Source organism: Saimiri boliviensis, chromosome 6, assembly GCF_048565385.1.
Source record: "Saimiri boliviensis isolate mSaiBol1 chromosome 6, mSaiBol1.pri, whole genome shotgun sequence".
In the NCBI taxonomy this organism is placed as follows: domain Eukaryota; kingdom Metazoa; phylum Chordata; class Mammalia; order Primates; family Cebidae; genus Saimiri; species Saimiri boliviensis.
Genome location: NC_133454.1, coordinates 9,248,261 through 9,261,058, shown reverse-complemented (window position 1 = coordinate 9,261,058; position 12,798 = coordinate 9,248,261). Strand labels below are relative to the sequence as shown.

The 12,798-nt window shown below is 46.2% G+C and overlaps 1 protein-coding gene across 4 annotated transcripts in view; it reads left to right on the top strand.

The window, feature by feature from the left end:
- Positions 1-12,798, top strand: part of FAT3 (FAT atypical cadherin 3) — a 669,312-nt gene that overhangs the window by 596,761 nt on the left and 59,753 nt on the right. For all 4 annotated transcript variants that reach the window (XM_003941495.4, XM_039462301.2, XM_074400335.1 and 1 more), the window contains 5 exons: positions 1,311-1,700; positions 4,505-4,719; positions 6,186-6,323; positions 7,289-7,432; positions 10,170-10,367. In XM_003941495.4, coding sequence (XP_003941544.3) covers positions 1,311-1,700; positions 4,505-4,719; positions 6,186-6,323; positions 7,289-7,432; positions 10,170-10,367 — 1,085 coding nt within the window. The remainder of the gene's footprint in view (positions 1-1,310; positions 1,701-4,504; positions 4,720-6,185; positions 6,324-7,288; positions 7,433-10,169; positions 10,368-12,798) is intronic.

Genomic DNA, 12,798 nt, shown 5'->3' with positions numbered 1-12,798 from the left:
AGAACCACAAGTCAGTCCAACCGTATTCAGTAATTCATTGGTTATTGATAGACATTTCCTAGTTTATATGTTTCAGCTTTATTTCATAATAACATAAAATGGGATTTCGGTCACTAAGTACATTTTTTGAAATCCTAGGGCAGAAGAGCACCTTCTGACTAGATCCCTTCCCTTCCTCGATGGAGTGCCGTAGGCTCACTGACCCTTGGATTTCATTTTTCCCTCTATAAATCCCTTGTGACCTCATTCATTCTCATGGCTTTGTGTGATAGCCGTACACCAACGAAGCTCAAATTTATAGCTCCAGCTTGGCCCTCTCCTCCGAACCGCAGCCTTCTCTATGTAGCTTTCTACTTGACATCTGCACTTGAATATCAGATGCACATCTCATAGTTAATCTGTCCAGAAAAACCTAGCCTGTCTGCAGCCCTCCCCATCTCAGCTCATGACTACACCCTCTTTCCAGTTGCTCAGGCCAAAGCCGAAGGGTCATTCTAGAAGCCTCTGTTTCTCTCACATTCCTAGGTCCTGCCAGGTCCACATATAAAACGCTCTCGCCACCTCCAAGTTCAGAATACAACCAAGACCCCCTCACGTCTCACCACCTGGGTAGTTAGAACAGATGTAGAACCTGACTCCTTCTCACCGCTTTCGACACCGTCTGCCTTGTTCAGGCCACCACAGTCACGTACTTGTCTTGCTGTAGGAGGCTGCTGACTGGTCTCTGTCCTTCCTCTCTGGCTACGCTTCCGTCTGTTCACAAGCAGAAGCCAGAGGGATACTGTTAAAACGTACGTTACCTCTTATGACTCCCATCGTACAGCCCACCAGTGGCTTCCACCTCACCACCGCTACAGCCTCACTATAATGTAAAATCTCAAGAAATGTTGGACTTGTCCATTGCTAGACCCTCCAGCCCCTAGAAAGTGCCTGGTGGATTCTAAATAAACCGGCGCTGACATAATCAATTGGTTTTGGTTGGTTTCCATTTCTCTTTCTGTGCCACATCTTTTACCCCTGCATCTATTAGCCTCTGAGAGGTTTTCTTAAAGGTTTGTGGGGAGCCTGTTGTATATTAGGACTATCCAACTATTTCTGCTATCTGTTTCTAGTATTTTCCCAGTTTCTTTGCCTTTTAATTGCATTTTCCCCCCACAAACTAAAATTTACATTTTTGTAAGAGCACAGCTGTCTCTGGCATAACTATTTTTCTTGTTGTGACTCTTCAAAGGTCTGCGAAGCCGTAACATTCCAGCGCAGATCGGCTAGCCACGTTCTTTCCCGCTCATGTTCCTGTGTCTTTCCCACAGGCATCAACAGGAAGGTAGTGTACTCCCTGGCAGACTCAGCAGGTGGGGTCTTCTCCATTGACAGCTCATCTGGCATCATCATCCTGGAGCAGCCACTGGACCGAGAGCAGCAGTCTTCTTACAACATCAGCGTGCGGGCCACCGACCAGAGTCCCGGACAGTCCCTGTCGTCTCTCACTACTGTCACCATCACCGTCCTGGACATTAATGACAACCCCCCTGTGTTTGAGAGGAGGGACTACCTAGTGACGGTGCCTGAGGACACCTCGCCTGGCAGCCAAGTCCTAGCCGTTTTTGCCACCAGCAAAGATATCGGCACAAATGCTGAGATCACTTATCTCATCCGGTCTGGGAACGAACAAGGGAAATTTAAGATCCACCCCAAGACAGGTGGGTAAATAGCACCATACTCAGAATGCAGAGCTTTAGCTGGTCGTGGGGGCTTCACAACGATAAACCTCGCACTTTGGGAGGCGACTCAGGAGGATCCAGTGAGTCCAGGAGTTCAGGGCTAGCCTGGACAACAGAGTAATACCCTGTTGCTATAAAAATTTTGAAAAACATTAGCCAAGCATGGGGTGGCATGCACCTGTGGTCCCTGCTACTTGGGATGCTGAGGTGGGAGAATTACCTGAGCCCAGCAGTTAGAGGCTGTAGTGAGCCGCATTCCTGCCATTGCACTGCAGCCGGGGCAACAGAGCAAAACCTTATTAAAAAAGAAAATTCAGGGCTTCACCTGTATTCTGCTTCTCCTCCTAATACTCTGGCAACCCTTCCTGGTGGACTCTCTTTCCTCCTCTTATCTCCTTCACAGAAGAAACAAATCTGGTAGCAGGGCCCATATGCAGACCCCCGCGTGCCCTCCAGCTTCTAAGGATGCCTCCTGCTAAATTGTAAGCTCCTTGCTGTGGGCTTCCTTAGCAAATATCTGACCCCCAGGATTTCTAGATGGGAGGATTTCCAGGATTTCTAGATGGAAGGGCTCAGGGGCGGCAAAGTGGTTTCTCAATGGGGAAAGGAAATAGTATTTGTATTCTAACAACAAGAGTTTGGTTCTCTCTCTTTTCTGTTTGATGTTACGGGTTTTTACCTAAGTCGTATGTGCACATGTTGGAAATGCTCCTGGGGATGAGCCTCCATGTACAACTGTCCACACGTGGACTACCCCTCTCTCATCACCTGCCGAGGCAGACATTGATAAGTGATCTGCATGGTGATATGCAGCCTTCTCAATGCATCGGTGTGCTGGAACTGGTGCTCCGTTTGAACCCAGTTCACGATTCCTGGTCAGAACACTGTCATTTCTCACCACACCCTTTTCCAACTCGGGGAGTGCGTAGCACCACCTAGGGGAAAGAGGTGTTTCCAGATAAAGCAAAAGAACTAGAGAGAACCATGGGGTTTTCTCTTCGCCAGCGAGTTAAAAAGTCTTGGAGGTGCTTCAGGCAGATAAAGATGGTTCTAGACAAGAGGCTTGGATTTTTTTTAAAGACTAAACATCCTCATCCTGGTATTTTCAGAGAGTGTCTAGATTCCTATTCCAACGTCCTTTTGTGGGTAGTCTCACTTATTTCCCAATTCCCCTATGAATGGTCAAGGCAGTTCCCCTTTGCAGATAACAAAGGTGAGTCTCTCACCTTCCGGCCTTTGAACATAGTTCCCTCATCACTGAAGGAGTATGCCCCTGTTGAGCAAGGTGGCAAAGGAGGTCCATTTTCCTTTGGATAATCCAATAAATATAAACAAGAAATCATGATAATTAGCAATGTGTTCTTATCATGGCAAATATGTCAGGCTCTTATTGAGTCAAAACAGAACTTCAGAGTGGGCAATAATTACTGCGATGTCCACTGTTAATAAATGGTTTATCCAACATCTGAACTCAGACCTTTCTGCCTCTGGAATGCATATTCTAATGTAATATAATACTGCTATACTGTAGGGATTCCAAAAATACAAGAAATAGAGTTCTAACCCTTAAGTATTGTATTGGAAAGTGAAAATATTGTTGGGGGAATTGCAACACAGCTTCTCTTGGCAGCAGGTGTTTATGAAAGTCATTATCTCAAATAACATGTATGAGGATTTCCTCATTTAAATATGTGTTGGCCCTAACCTGTCTAGTTATGGCCACTGTATATCAACACCGTGGTGAAATGGCTAAGTGCTATTTAAAATCAGCACTGGTTAGCAAGACTGGGATGCATAATAAGCACTAGAGGTGGGAAGTGCTAAGATAACTCAATTATGGGGAGAAAGAGGCTCTTCTTGCAGGCATGATTTCTGTGTTTTGCCTTAAGTAGAAGGAGCCTATTGGCAGTCTCAGTGACTAGAGAAGTTGTCTGTCTGGAAATGTAAATGGGCATGACCTTCGTGCCAGTCCTAATGATTGTTTACTGGATGGGAGGAAAGTAGATGCCCTTGAGAAGTGTTCTGCAGGCAATACAAGGACGGACCGCAGACTGCAGGATTGGGTGACCTCCCCAGAAAGGGCTAGGATGGGAGGGATAGAGCACCAGCACCCAGCTAGCTGCTTTCACATATTCTACTTATTTAAGCCATTCTGTGACATGGACATTATCATCTATAGTTGTGGGCACTAAACTCAATATGTGGCTGCCGGGCTGTCTGATTTCCAGGTAGTTCCTTTTCTATTGTCACTGTATCTTGAGATTTCTGAGATCTTTGCCCTCTTTGTGCCATAATTGTTTGAGGTAAGTGTATTTTAACATGGCAGTCAATTCAATTCAGCAAAGTCTGCAAGTATTTACTTGCTGACAAGAATGGGGTCATACCGTCACATCCACACATCTCAGCTCATTCGTGGTCTTCCTGTGTCCACCTGAGGAATCAGAAGACACGTGTCAGGGATACTTGTTTCTGTTTCCTACTCATTAGTTGTGTGAGGGTAAAGATGCCAGAGATTTTCAAGCTGCCGAGAGGTGTTCAGAAACTGTTACAGAAACACGTAAAGACTTTTCATTTCCTCGGTATTATATTTGATGGAGAGCTGTGCTTTCACTGACAGCATTAATCAGACTTCCGGAATACGTTCAGTAAGGCATTCAATAAACAAACTCCTGAATATCAAAAATTGTTGGCTGGAGAGGATGTTATAAATATTACCGTGATTATAGAATTGCTGACCAGTGTTTTTTCCTATCAAATGTAAAGCTCCCCACTTTTCTTCAAAGGTGGTATTTCTGTGTCTGACGTCCTGGACTATGAATTATGCAAAAGGTTTTACCTGGTAGTGGAAGCCAAAGATGGGGGCACCCCAGCTCTCAGTGCCGTGGCCACGGTCAACATCAACCTCACAGATGTTAATGACAACCCTCCCAAGTTCAGCCAAGATGTCTACAGTGCGGTCATCAGTGAAGATGCCTTGGTGGGAGACTCTGTCATTTTGGTAGGTACCTGGGGTTGGGGATGGTTCCAGATGGCTGGCACTAGCCATCCACAATAAAGTGAAGAGGAAAGCAAAGTCTATCTTGCATTTTCTTCACACTTCCCTCTTTTGGTCTCCATTTGTCCCCAACGATAGGAGCCATCTTTCTATGGCTCCTTCTGTCATTTGTGTATTAGGATGAGTCTGATAGATTAACTTATATCGAGGTATAAGTGATTAATAATCACTTATTTCCCAGGACCGTATTTTTTTTTGAGAAAACGAAACAGACCATGGGACTACTTTTTAATGATGGCCCCCTACTTAGATGTGAACTTAGATGACACTTTATTAGGTGGCTAGGAGGAATACATTCTTTTTTGGGGGGAGATCTGTTGCACAGCATGATGAATATAGTTAATAGTGGTGTACTGTACGTTTCCAAATGGCTAAGAGTAAGTTTCAGATGTTCTTACCACAAAAAAATGCTAGGTATTTGAGATGATTGATAGGTGAATTGGATGATTTAATTATTACACATTGTGTTCATAAATCATAACATCACCTTGTACCCCATAAGTATATGCAACTATGATTTGTCCATTTATGTTTTAAAATTATTAGATTGCTGAAGATAGAAGAAAATCCCTGTCCCTCTTCCCCCTACACACACAGACACGCAGAGTTGGGCAGCTACAATTAGGAGCAAATCTAAGGCTGACTGGCCACTCTTAAAGGAGTCTTTTCCAGAAGGATTTTTTTTCTAGCAGTAAGAACAAGCCATGTATCCTAAGAACTCAGATTCTCATAGACCACAAATTACATTTTGGAAGCCTGAGTCCCCTCTCCACCATCCTTCCCCATCCCTTGGCTGGCAGGTCCCTTCCATTCGAGTCATCTCATCGCAGGATGAGGGTGGAACAGCCCTCTGCTGGAGGACAGTGCATTCCTTACACATCAGAAGTGCATTCCTCAGGCCCGCTCTCTTTCCTGGAAAGTACACACGACTGTTTCCATACAGATAAATTTCCACATCATCAACTTGGAACAATCGACAGAAGGGCAGTCTATTTGCTGTGTGAGAAGCGGAACTTTCTTGGTTTCCTTAATATGGAAATGCATAGGCCTAGAGAATCCCCGATTCAATGGCAGAGACGATTCCTTGCAGGACTGGGAAGAAATCAAAGCATTCCTTCCCGTTAGCTTTGGGTTCTAACCATACTGTCTCAAACCCTGCGAAAACTCAGGCCTAGCAGGCGTCAGGCTATGCGCAGGTAAAAATTGACACAGAAATAAAATGGCAGCGGTGGACCTGATGCCACCCTCCTTCAGCTGACCAATCATCCCTTCTGCTGGGGGCTTGGTCACCAGCATTAGAGAGCAGAGCTCCTGAGAAAACTGTCATAGCTGCACCCATTTAAGCAGACAGGCGACCCTTTGCTCTGTGGTGTCATGCCTTTTCTTTATTATGCTTGTTTCCCATGAAGCTAATAGCAGAAGATGTAGACAGCCCGCCCAACGGCCAGATCCATTTTTCCATTGTGAACGGAGATCGGGACAATGAATTTACTGTGGATCCTGTCTTGGGACTTGTGAAAGTTAAGAAGAAATTGGACCGGGAACGGGTAAGCTAGTTTAGGACAGTCTCCTTCGCATCCACATCCACCCCTCTCCTGGAATCAGAGGCACAAGCTCCAGGGGTATAAATGGTAAGATTCTCCATTCTAAGTCATGAAAGTAGGTAAGGATGGGCTAAAATGCAGCATGAAGTATGAGGGTTAGACCTTTGATCGCATTTTCTGCCTCTAATAGATGCTGGCAATCTCTTATGTATGGAGGTTTTAAAGAAGAGGCATGTATTTATGTTTTCAGGTGCTTGGAATTTCAGTCCTGCCTAGAGCGAGCGGACGGAAAGACACTGTCTGGGTTGGGACCCTGTGGTCCTGACTTTATGAACAACCGTAGCCCTCAGTGAGCAAAGACAAAAAGATTACCTGAAGGCATCTAGGTCAGAAAAAATAGTCCAAAAAATGCCTCTGTCCCAGGTTAAATGAAGTTTCTAAACATTGTCTTTTTGACCAAAAATAGGCATCTTCGAAGGGAAATTAAATACGGAAAAGGATGGCGGGGTAGAGATGCTGAAAAGCAGGCAGACTCTACTGGATGGCACAAGCTTATAACTCCAGAAATATTCACATTGGTACATAAGACAGATCAGTGGTGACACCTGTTGCACTGAGCAAAGGCCCAGAGCTTGGGTCCTAACCAGGGTGGTTTTGTACCCCAGGGGACATCTGGCATGTTTGGAGACATTTTTGGCTGTCACAACTAGGCCGAGGGTATTTCTGCCTCCTCCTTGACAAAGGTCAGGGATGCCACTGCACATCCTAGAATGCACAGGTCAGCCCCCAAAACAAAGAATCATCCAGACCCAAATGTCAGTGTTGCCAAGAATCACCTGGTCTAGAAAATCAAACTAAATGTGGTGGACCTTTCACAAAGCCAAGCCTGAAGCTCCAGTTCCTCTGCATATGCACGGAAGGAAGGAAGCACTACACCTGTTTACTGTCACCCCTTTGTACCTTGGCAGGTGTCTGGATACTCTCTGCTTGTCCAGGCAGTAGACAGTGGCATTCCTGCAATGTCATCAACTGCAACTGTCAACATTGATATTTCTGATGTGAATGACAACAGCCCAGTGTTTACACCTGCCAACTATACTGCGGTGATTCAGGTGAGCAAATCTTGCCCGCCAAATACTTGTCTCTGTTTAGTCAGCTTTCTTCCTCTGCTGTGGTTTACTCATTGTGGTTTATTGTTACTATTACTTAATGTTGTCTTATGCGTTCATAGGGCAAGTGTGAAAAGAAACTAGTTTTTCTACCACGCCGACTAATAAATGTGAGTGAGAACTATTGAGGAGTCGATTTTTTTCAAGTGCCAGGTACTTTATGAACACTGTCTCTCCCCACAACAACCCTGGGAAGAGGGATGGCCGATTGGCCCCCACGTTACAATTGAAAGAGCTAAGGATTTGGGAGGTTAAGTAGGTCACCCAAGATCACATAGCTGGTAAATGGCAGAGTCAGGGTTCGAACTCGGAACTGTCTTCTGCAAAAGAATTCCCTTTCCCCAATGGCAGGCTGCCTTTAAGCCACTTTATGCTATTCTGGCAGATGACAGAGATTGATACACATTATCTCATCGGTCGAAGACAGATTGGGCATCAGGATAGAGCTAGTACTCATTAAAATTAATCTTCCATAAGCTATTCGTTTAACACTTTAAATTCACTTGCTCTTTAAAATCAGACTACAGGATAGAGTAACTGACTGCTGGTGTTCTGCTATCAGACAGAGTGACTCTTCTTCCCATCTATTTTTTTATTTCGTGAGCACACTGCTAGGTCCTCTACTTCTCAGTATTTCTAGGAGCTGAAAGCCCAGCTTCAGGAGGATCAGGAAATCCAGCCCACGAATACTGTCAGTGCAGGGGACTTAGAGGAGACGGAGTGCTGTGCATGTCTTGGAGGGCCACAGGTATTCTAGAGAATTAGCTCTTGCCTGATACAGTTTGGCCTCAGAATCACCCCCAAGGAGCCTCAGGGCTTTGGGGGTAGAAGGTGAAATGTGAGTGGGCCCGGTCTTGAGGGTCCCCTTTGGAATAACATTGAAGAATTTGAGCCTGACCATTCATAGCTGACCTCCTCAGACCCCAGGGCCACTGAGCTGTCCAGCAATCAGACTGGGAGGCAGCCTCGAAGCAAGCAGCTGTCTGCTGGTTCCCACCCCTTTGTCTGAGAAATCTGATTCCTTCCCTGGTGGTGTTTTGGTTTCTTCTCCTCTCTGATGCTTTTTCCAGCAGCCGTGCATTCTCACCACACTCTTGCTTCCCCAGAGTCTACACCTTCCTCCGTTTCTTTCTCTCAGCTCACTCTTCTCCATGACTGCTGTTCCCAAGGGTGCTCTCTGCCCTCATAGGCTCTGTTTGCTAACCCCAAAACAAAGTGGGCTTCTCCCACTCAACATTCAGTTTCATGACACACATCGATCGGCTTGACAAGACTGTTTTCAAATGTGCTACGGGAGGTCAACAGCGAAAGCACGGAGAGGCTCAGCCCATGAGTGATGGTGGGGCCCCCGTCCGCAGCGCGGGCATGTCTGTGTTACCTTATACCCGTCCTCTCAGATGGTGACCCTGAGGGCCACGTGGTGTCTCTCCCGCTCCTCCATGCAGGAAGCGGCCTTTAGAGAGTGAGCAAACGAATCAGTCGGTCTTGGGTTTTGTGTGCTGCTGAGTACGTTGTCAATGTGAAACAGTAAATGTATGCATGGCTATGGTGGTCCCACGACCGATTCCAGAGGGAGAGAGTGTCTAGTTCTTGAGGACCAAAAGGACACTTGTGAAAAGGAGCAAAACAGAGGGCTCTGCCGTCCTTTTCTCTTTCTTCTTCAAAAGCTGTGCCTCCCTTTTCCCAACCTAGAATGACTTTCTTACTCCAACATACGGTTTTCATAAGTCTCATTCAGCACACAAAACTTGACTGGGACTGCCATCCAAACTGTAGTCTTTAATCTCTGTAAACCAAACTCATTTAATCCTTACGTCCATGGTGTCAGGAGGCCTGAGCTGATAAAACTGACTCTGGGCCCACGCTGTGGTATTGCTAAAGTCTGAACAGGGGAAAGGAAACCAGTGCCTGCACTGCAGACGATTTAATTTGGTATTTTCAAAGTGAGGATAACTTTTGACCCAAGAAGGAGCTTTGCACTCCCGTACGGGGGAAAAAAAAAGCAGAGAAGTTCTGCAAAATAACACTTACGTAATAGAATCGGGACTTCCAAAAATTCCGACGAAATTACGGATTCCTTTTCTGTTCATTGTCAAATTGAGGAATGCTCCGTCCCGATCCCCTTCCCTCAAGGAACATGGCAAAACTGTGTTCTGGAAAATGAGGTAAGCTAAGCCCCATTTTCCACCGGGATTACGCCTTTGTATATTGACTAGGAAGTTGCCAGGATGTCCCCCCAGAAAATCCAGTGCCGTAGCATTTGTGTCTCAGTGTAGAGCCTCGGCATAATTGTATTGTGATGTGTGTGTGAAGAAGTGCCTCCCTGCACCTAATGGGGCTCTTCAGGTCAGCTCGGGCATTGCCAGCTAACCCAGGACAAGGTGTGCCCAGCCCCACGCTCAGAACCTGTAAACCCATGCAGTTCCAAGTCCTGTATTCACACCTGTAGAGGACTGTCCCATGGGGTGGTGGTGGGAAGCAGCCAAGATAAGAAACATGATGCTTACAGACACCAACATGTTTTCAGGAGACAAGATAGTATCACAGGAATCCCTTCTGCTGAAAGCCCAGTCTTCTAGCTCAGCACTCTCAGCCTGTAATGATGGTTTTTTTTTTTTTTCCAATGTGAAGAAAAGTGTAATTTTATCTTCCTTTTTACTATGTAAACTCTTTTATGCAGGAAAATAAGCCAGTGGGCACCAGCATCTTGCAGCTGGTGGTGACAGACAGAGACTCCTTTCACAATGGGCCTCCCTTTTCATTCTCTATTTTGTCGGGAAATGAAGAGAAGGAGTTTGTGTTGGACCCTCATGGGATCCTGCGGTCGGCTGTGGTCTTCGAGCACACAGAGTCTCCGGAATACGTGTTGTGTATCCAGGTATGGCATCACGCTCTGTCTCCGTCGCGCTTTCCTTCTCATGCTTGTTTCTGTGCCCTTCGGTGCATTTTTTCTTCGCTGACGAAAGCCAACATATCACCGTGCAGGAATGTTCCCCTTTTAATCTCAAATTCAATTTCACACCAATAAAAGTTACCTATGTGTGTGAAATTGAACAGGAAGGGAGGGAAGCATCATTGTTCAGGAAGACATTCCTGTAGGGTGTGCGCAACAGAAGGTCACTGGGCCTAAATCTGCATTCTAAAAACTCCTGCTGCTTTATACTGTTATGCGCCACCTTACCCCACTTGGGGCAGCTACTATTCCCTGTCGTAGGCGATCGGCAGTGTCATGCCTCTGCTTGAGAGGCCTTGCCCTGGTGAGGCAGGAGGGGACTAAGGACTCGGCTGGAAGTGACCTTTAGCATGTCAGTTCCTCATGGGCACTGGCCTGTGTGACATGAAATGGGACAAAGAAGCTAAGGTGGCAGGTATGCAGAGTATGAAGGGAGCAGGAAGTGAGAGGGCCTCCAGAAGTTGCCATGTATGATTTCTGCAAATACCAAGATTTGGATCCCATCAGGGAAACTGAGCGACTTTTTCTATCCACTGTTGCCTACAGAGGGCAACCTAGACTCATTACTAATGGTGGCAATAATAGCAATAGTAATTATTGGTCTTGGTACAGCATTGACTTCTATCCATTGTCTTTTGGATCATTTACACCTTACTTTACTCCGTGAAACCTTCTAAATTAATGACCGCCAGCTCCAAGCACATCAATGAACTCTTCAGTTGCCATCTGCTCCTCCAACAATATTGTGTAAGTTTTATATCACAGTGTAGTTCTCAAGGCACGGAGAGATCTTCAGTGCCTTCTCACAGAAACTAGGACGGTTGGCCTATCCTCTCCAAATATGGAACAGATTTCACATCTCAGGTCTTAGAATCTTTATAAAAGGTTCTCTCCTCCTAGTCCGTTGTCTGAAACCACCATACTGACCGAGTCCTGTGTGCTCTTCCTTTTGTCTGTCCCTGAGTGTATCAGTCACATTCCCGTTGCCACTGCCTCACTGTACTCTGCACGGCCCCATCATCATGCTACTGTGGCAGGAGCCTCCTGGGTGCTTCCTCTGGCTTCAGACTCATTCTCTTTTGACTCAACCCTTCACCCCTCCCATATTAATCATTCCACTTAAATTATGTCATTCCCCTTAATCAGGGACCAGGAAACTGCAGCCCTTGGGCCACATCCTGCCCTCAGCCTGTTTTTAGCAATAAAGTTTCTTGGCACACAGCCCCATTCATTTAGAGATGCTTCGTGACTCCTTCTGTGCATAGGACAGCGTGGCTGGGTTGTGATAGAGGCTGTATAACCCACAAAGCTGAAAATATTATCTCATCTTTTACGGAACATGTTTGCTGATCACCGCCCTAAACCAAAACTCTGTTGGTTTCCTAGTGTTTGAAAACTTAGGCCCTTCAGGCTGAATTCAGCCCCAGACACTCAGATTTTGAATTTCAGGACCTTTTGGCAGGCACCGCTCTCCAGTCCTTCTCTGGCCACAGGCCCATTCCTCTGTCACCTTACACCCAGCAGTGGCACGATCTTGGCTCACTGCAACCTCCGCCTCCCAGGTTCAAGCAATTCTCCTGCCTCAGCCTCCCGAGTAGCTGGGACTACAGGCACATGCCACCACACACAGCTAATTTTTGTATTTTTTAAGTAGAGACGGGGTTTCCCCGTGTCGGCCAGGATGGTCTCGATCTCTTGACCTTGTGCTCTGCCTGCCTTGGCCTCCCAAAGTGCTGGGATTACAGGTGTAAGACACCCCGCCCGGCCAGTGTCATGCCTTTCTTTCATCTTTCCAGCCTCTGACATATGAATGGGCAACCGCTGACCTATAAAGTCTCAACTCATCACTCTCCTTTGATGCACTCCACGGTTTGACTTCAAGTTGAATCTAATTTGCTGAAGTTATCTCCTCCTCCCTGAATTTTACGTCGTAGCATCTCTTGCTCACATCGTCCATCAAATAAAGCAAGTGATGATGGCAGTAATAAACGTAACAGGTAGACCTGGTGGCTCACACCTGTAATCCCGGTACTTTGGTAGGCCAAGGCAGGGGATTGCTTGTGCTCAGGAGTTCAAGATCGGCCTTGGCAACATAGTGAGACCTCATCTCTACAAAAACAAAACGTAGCCTGGTGTGGTGCTGCGCACTGCTAGTCCCAGCTACTCAGGAGGCTGAGGTGGAAGGATCACTTGAGCTCAGGAGGTCAAGGCTACAGTGAGCTTTGATTGTACCACCACTGCACTCCAGCCTGGGTGGCAGAGCGAGACCATCTCTAAACAAAACAAATAAACGAATAAAAATAACAATCACATGAACCATCATATACCAAGTGTGTCTGTGGATTAGCCGTGGATT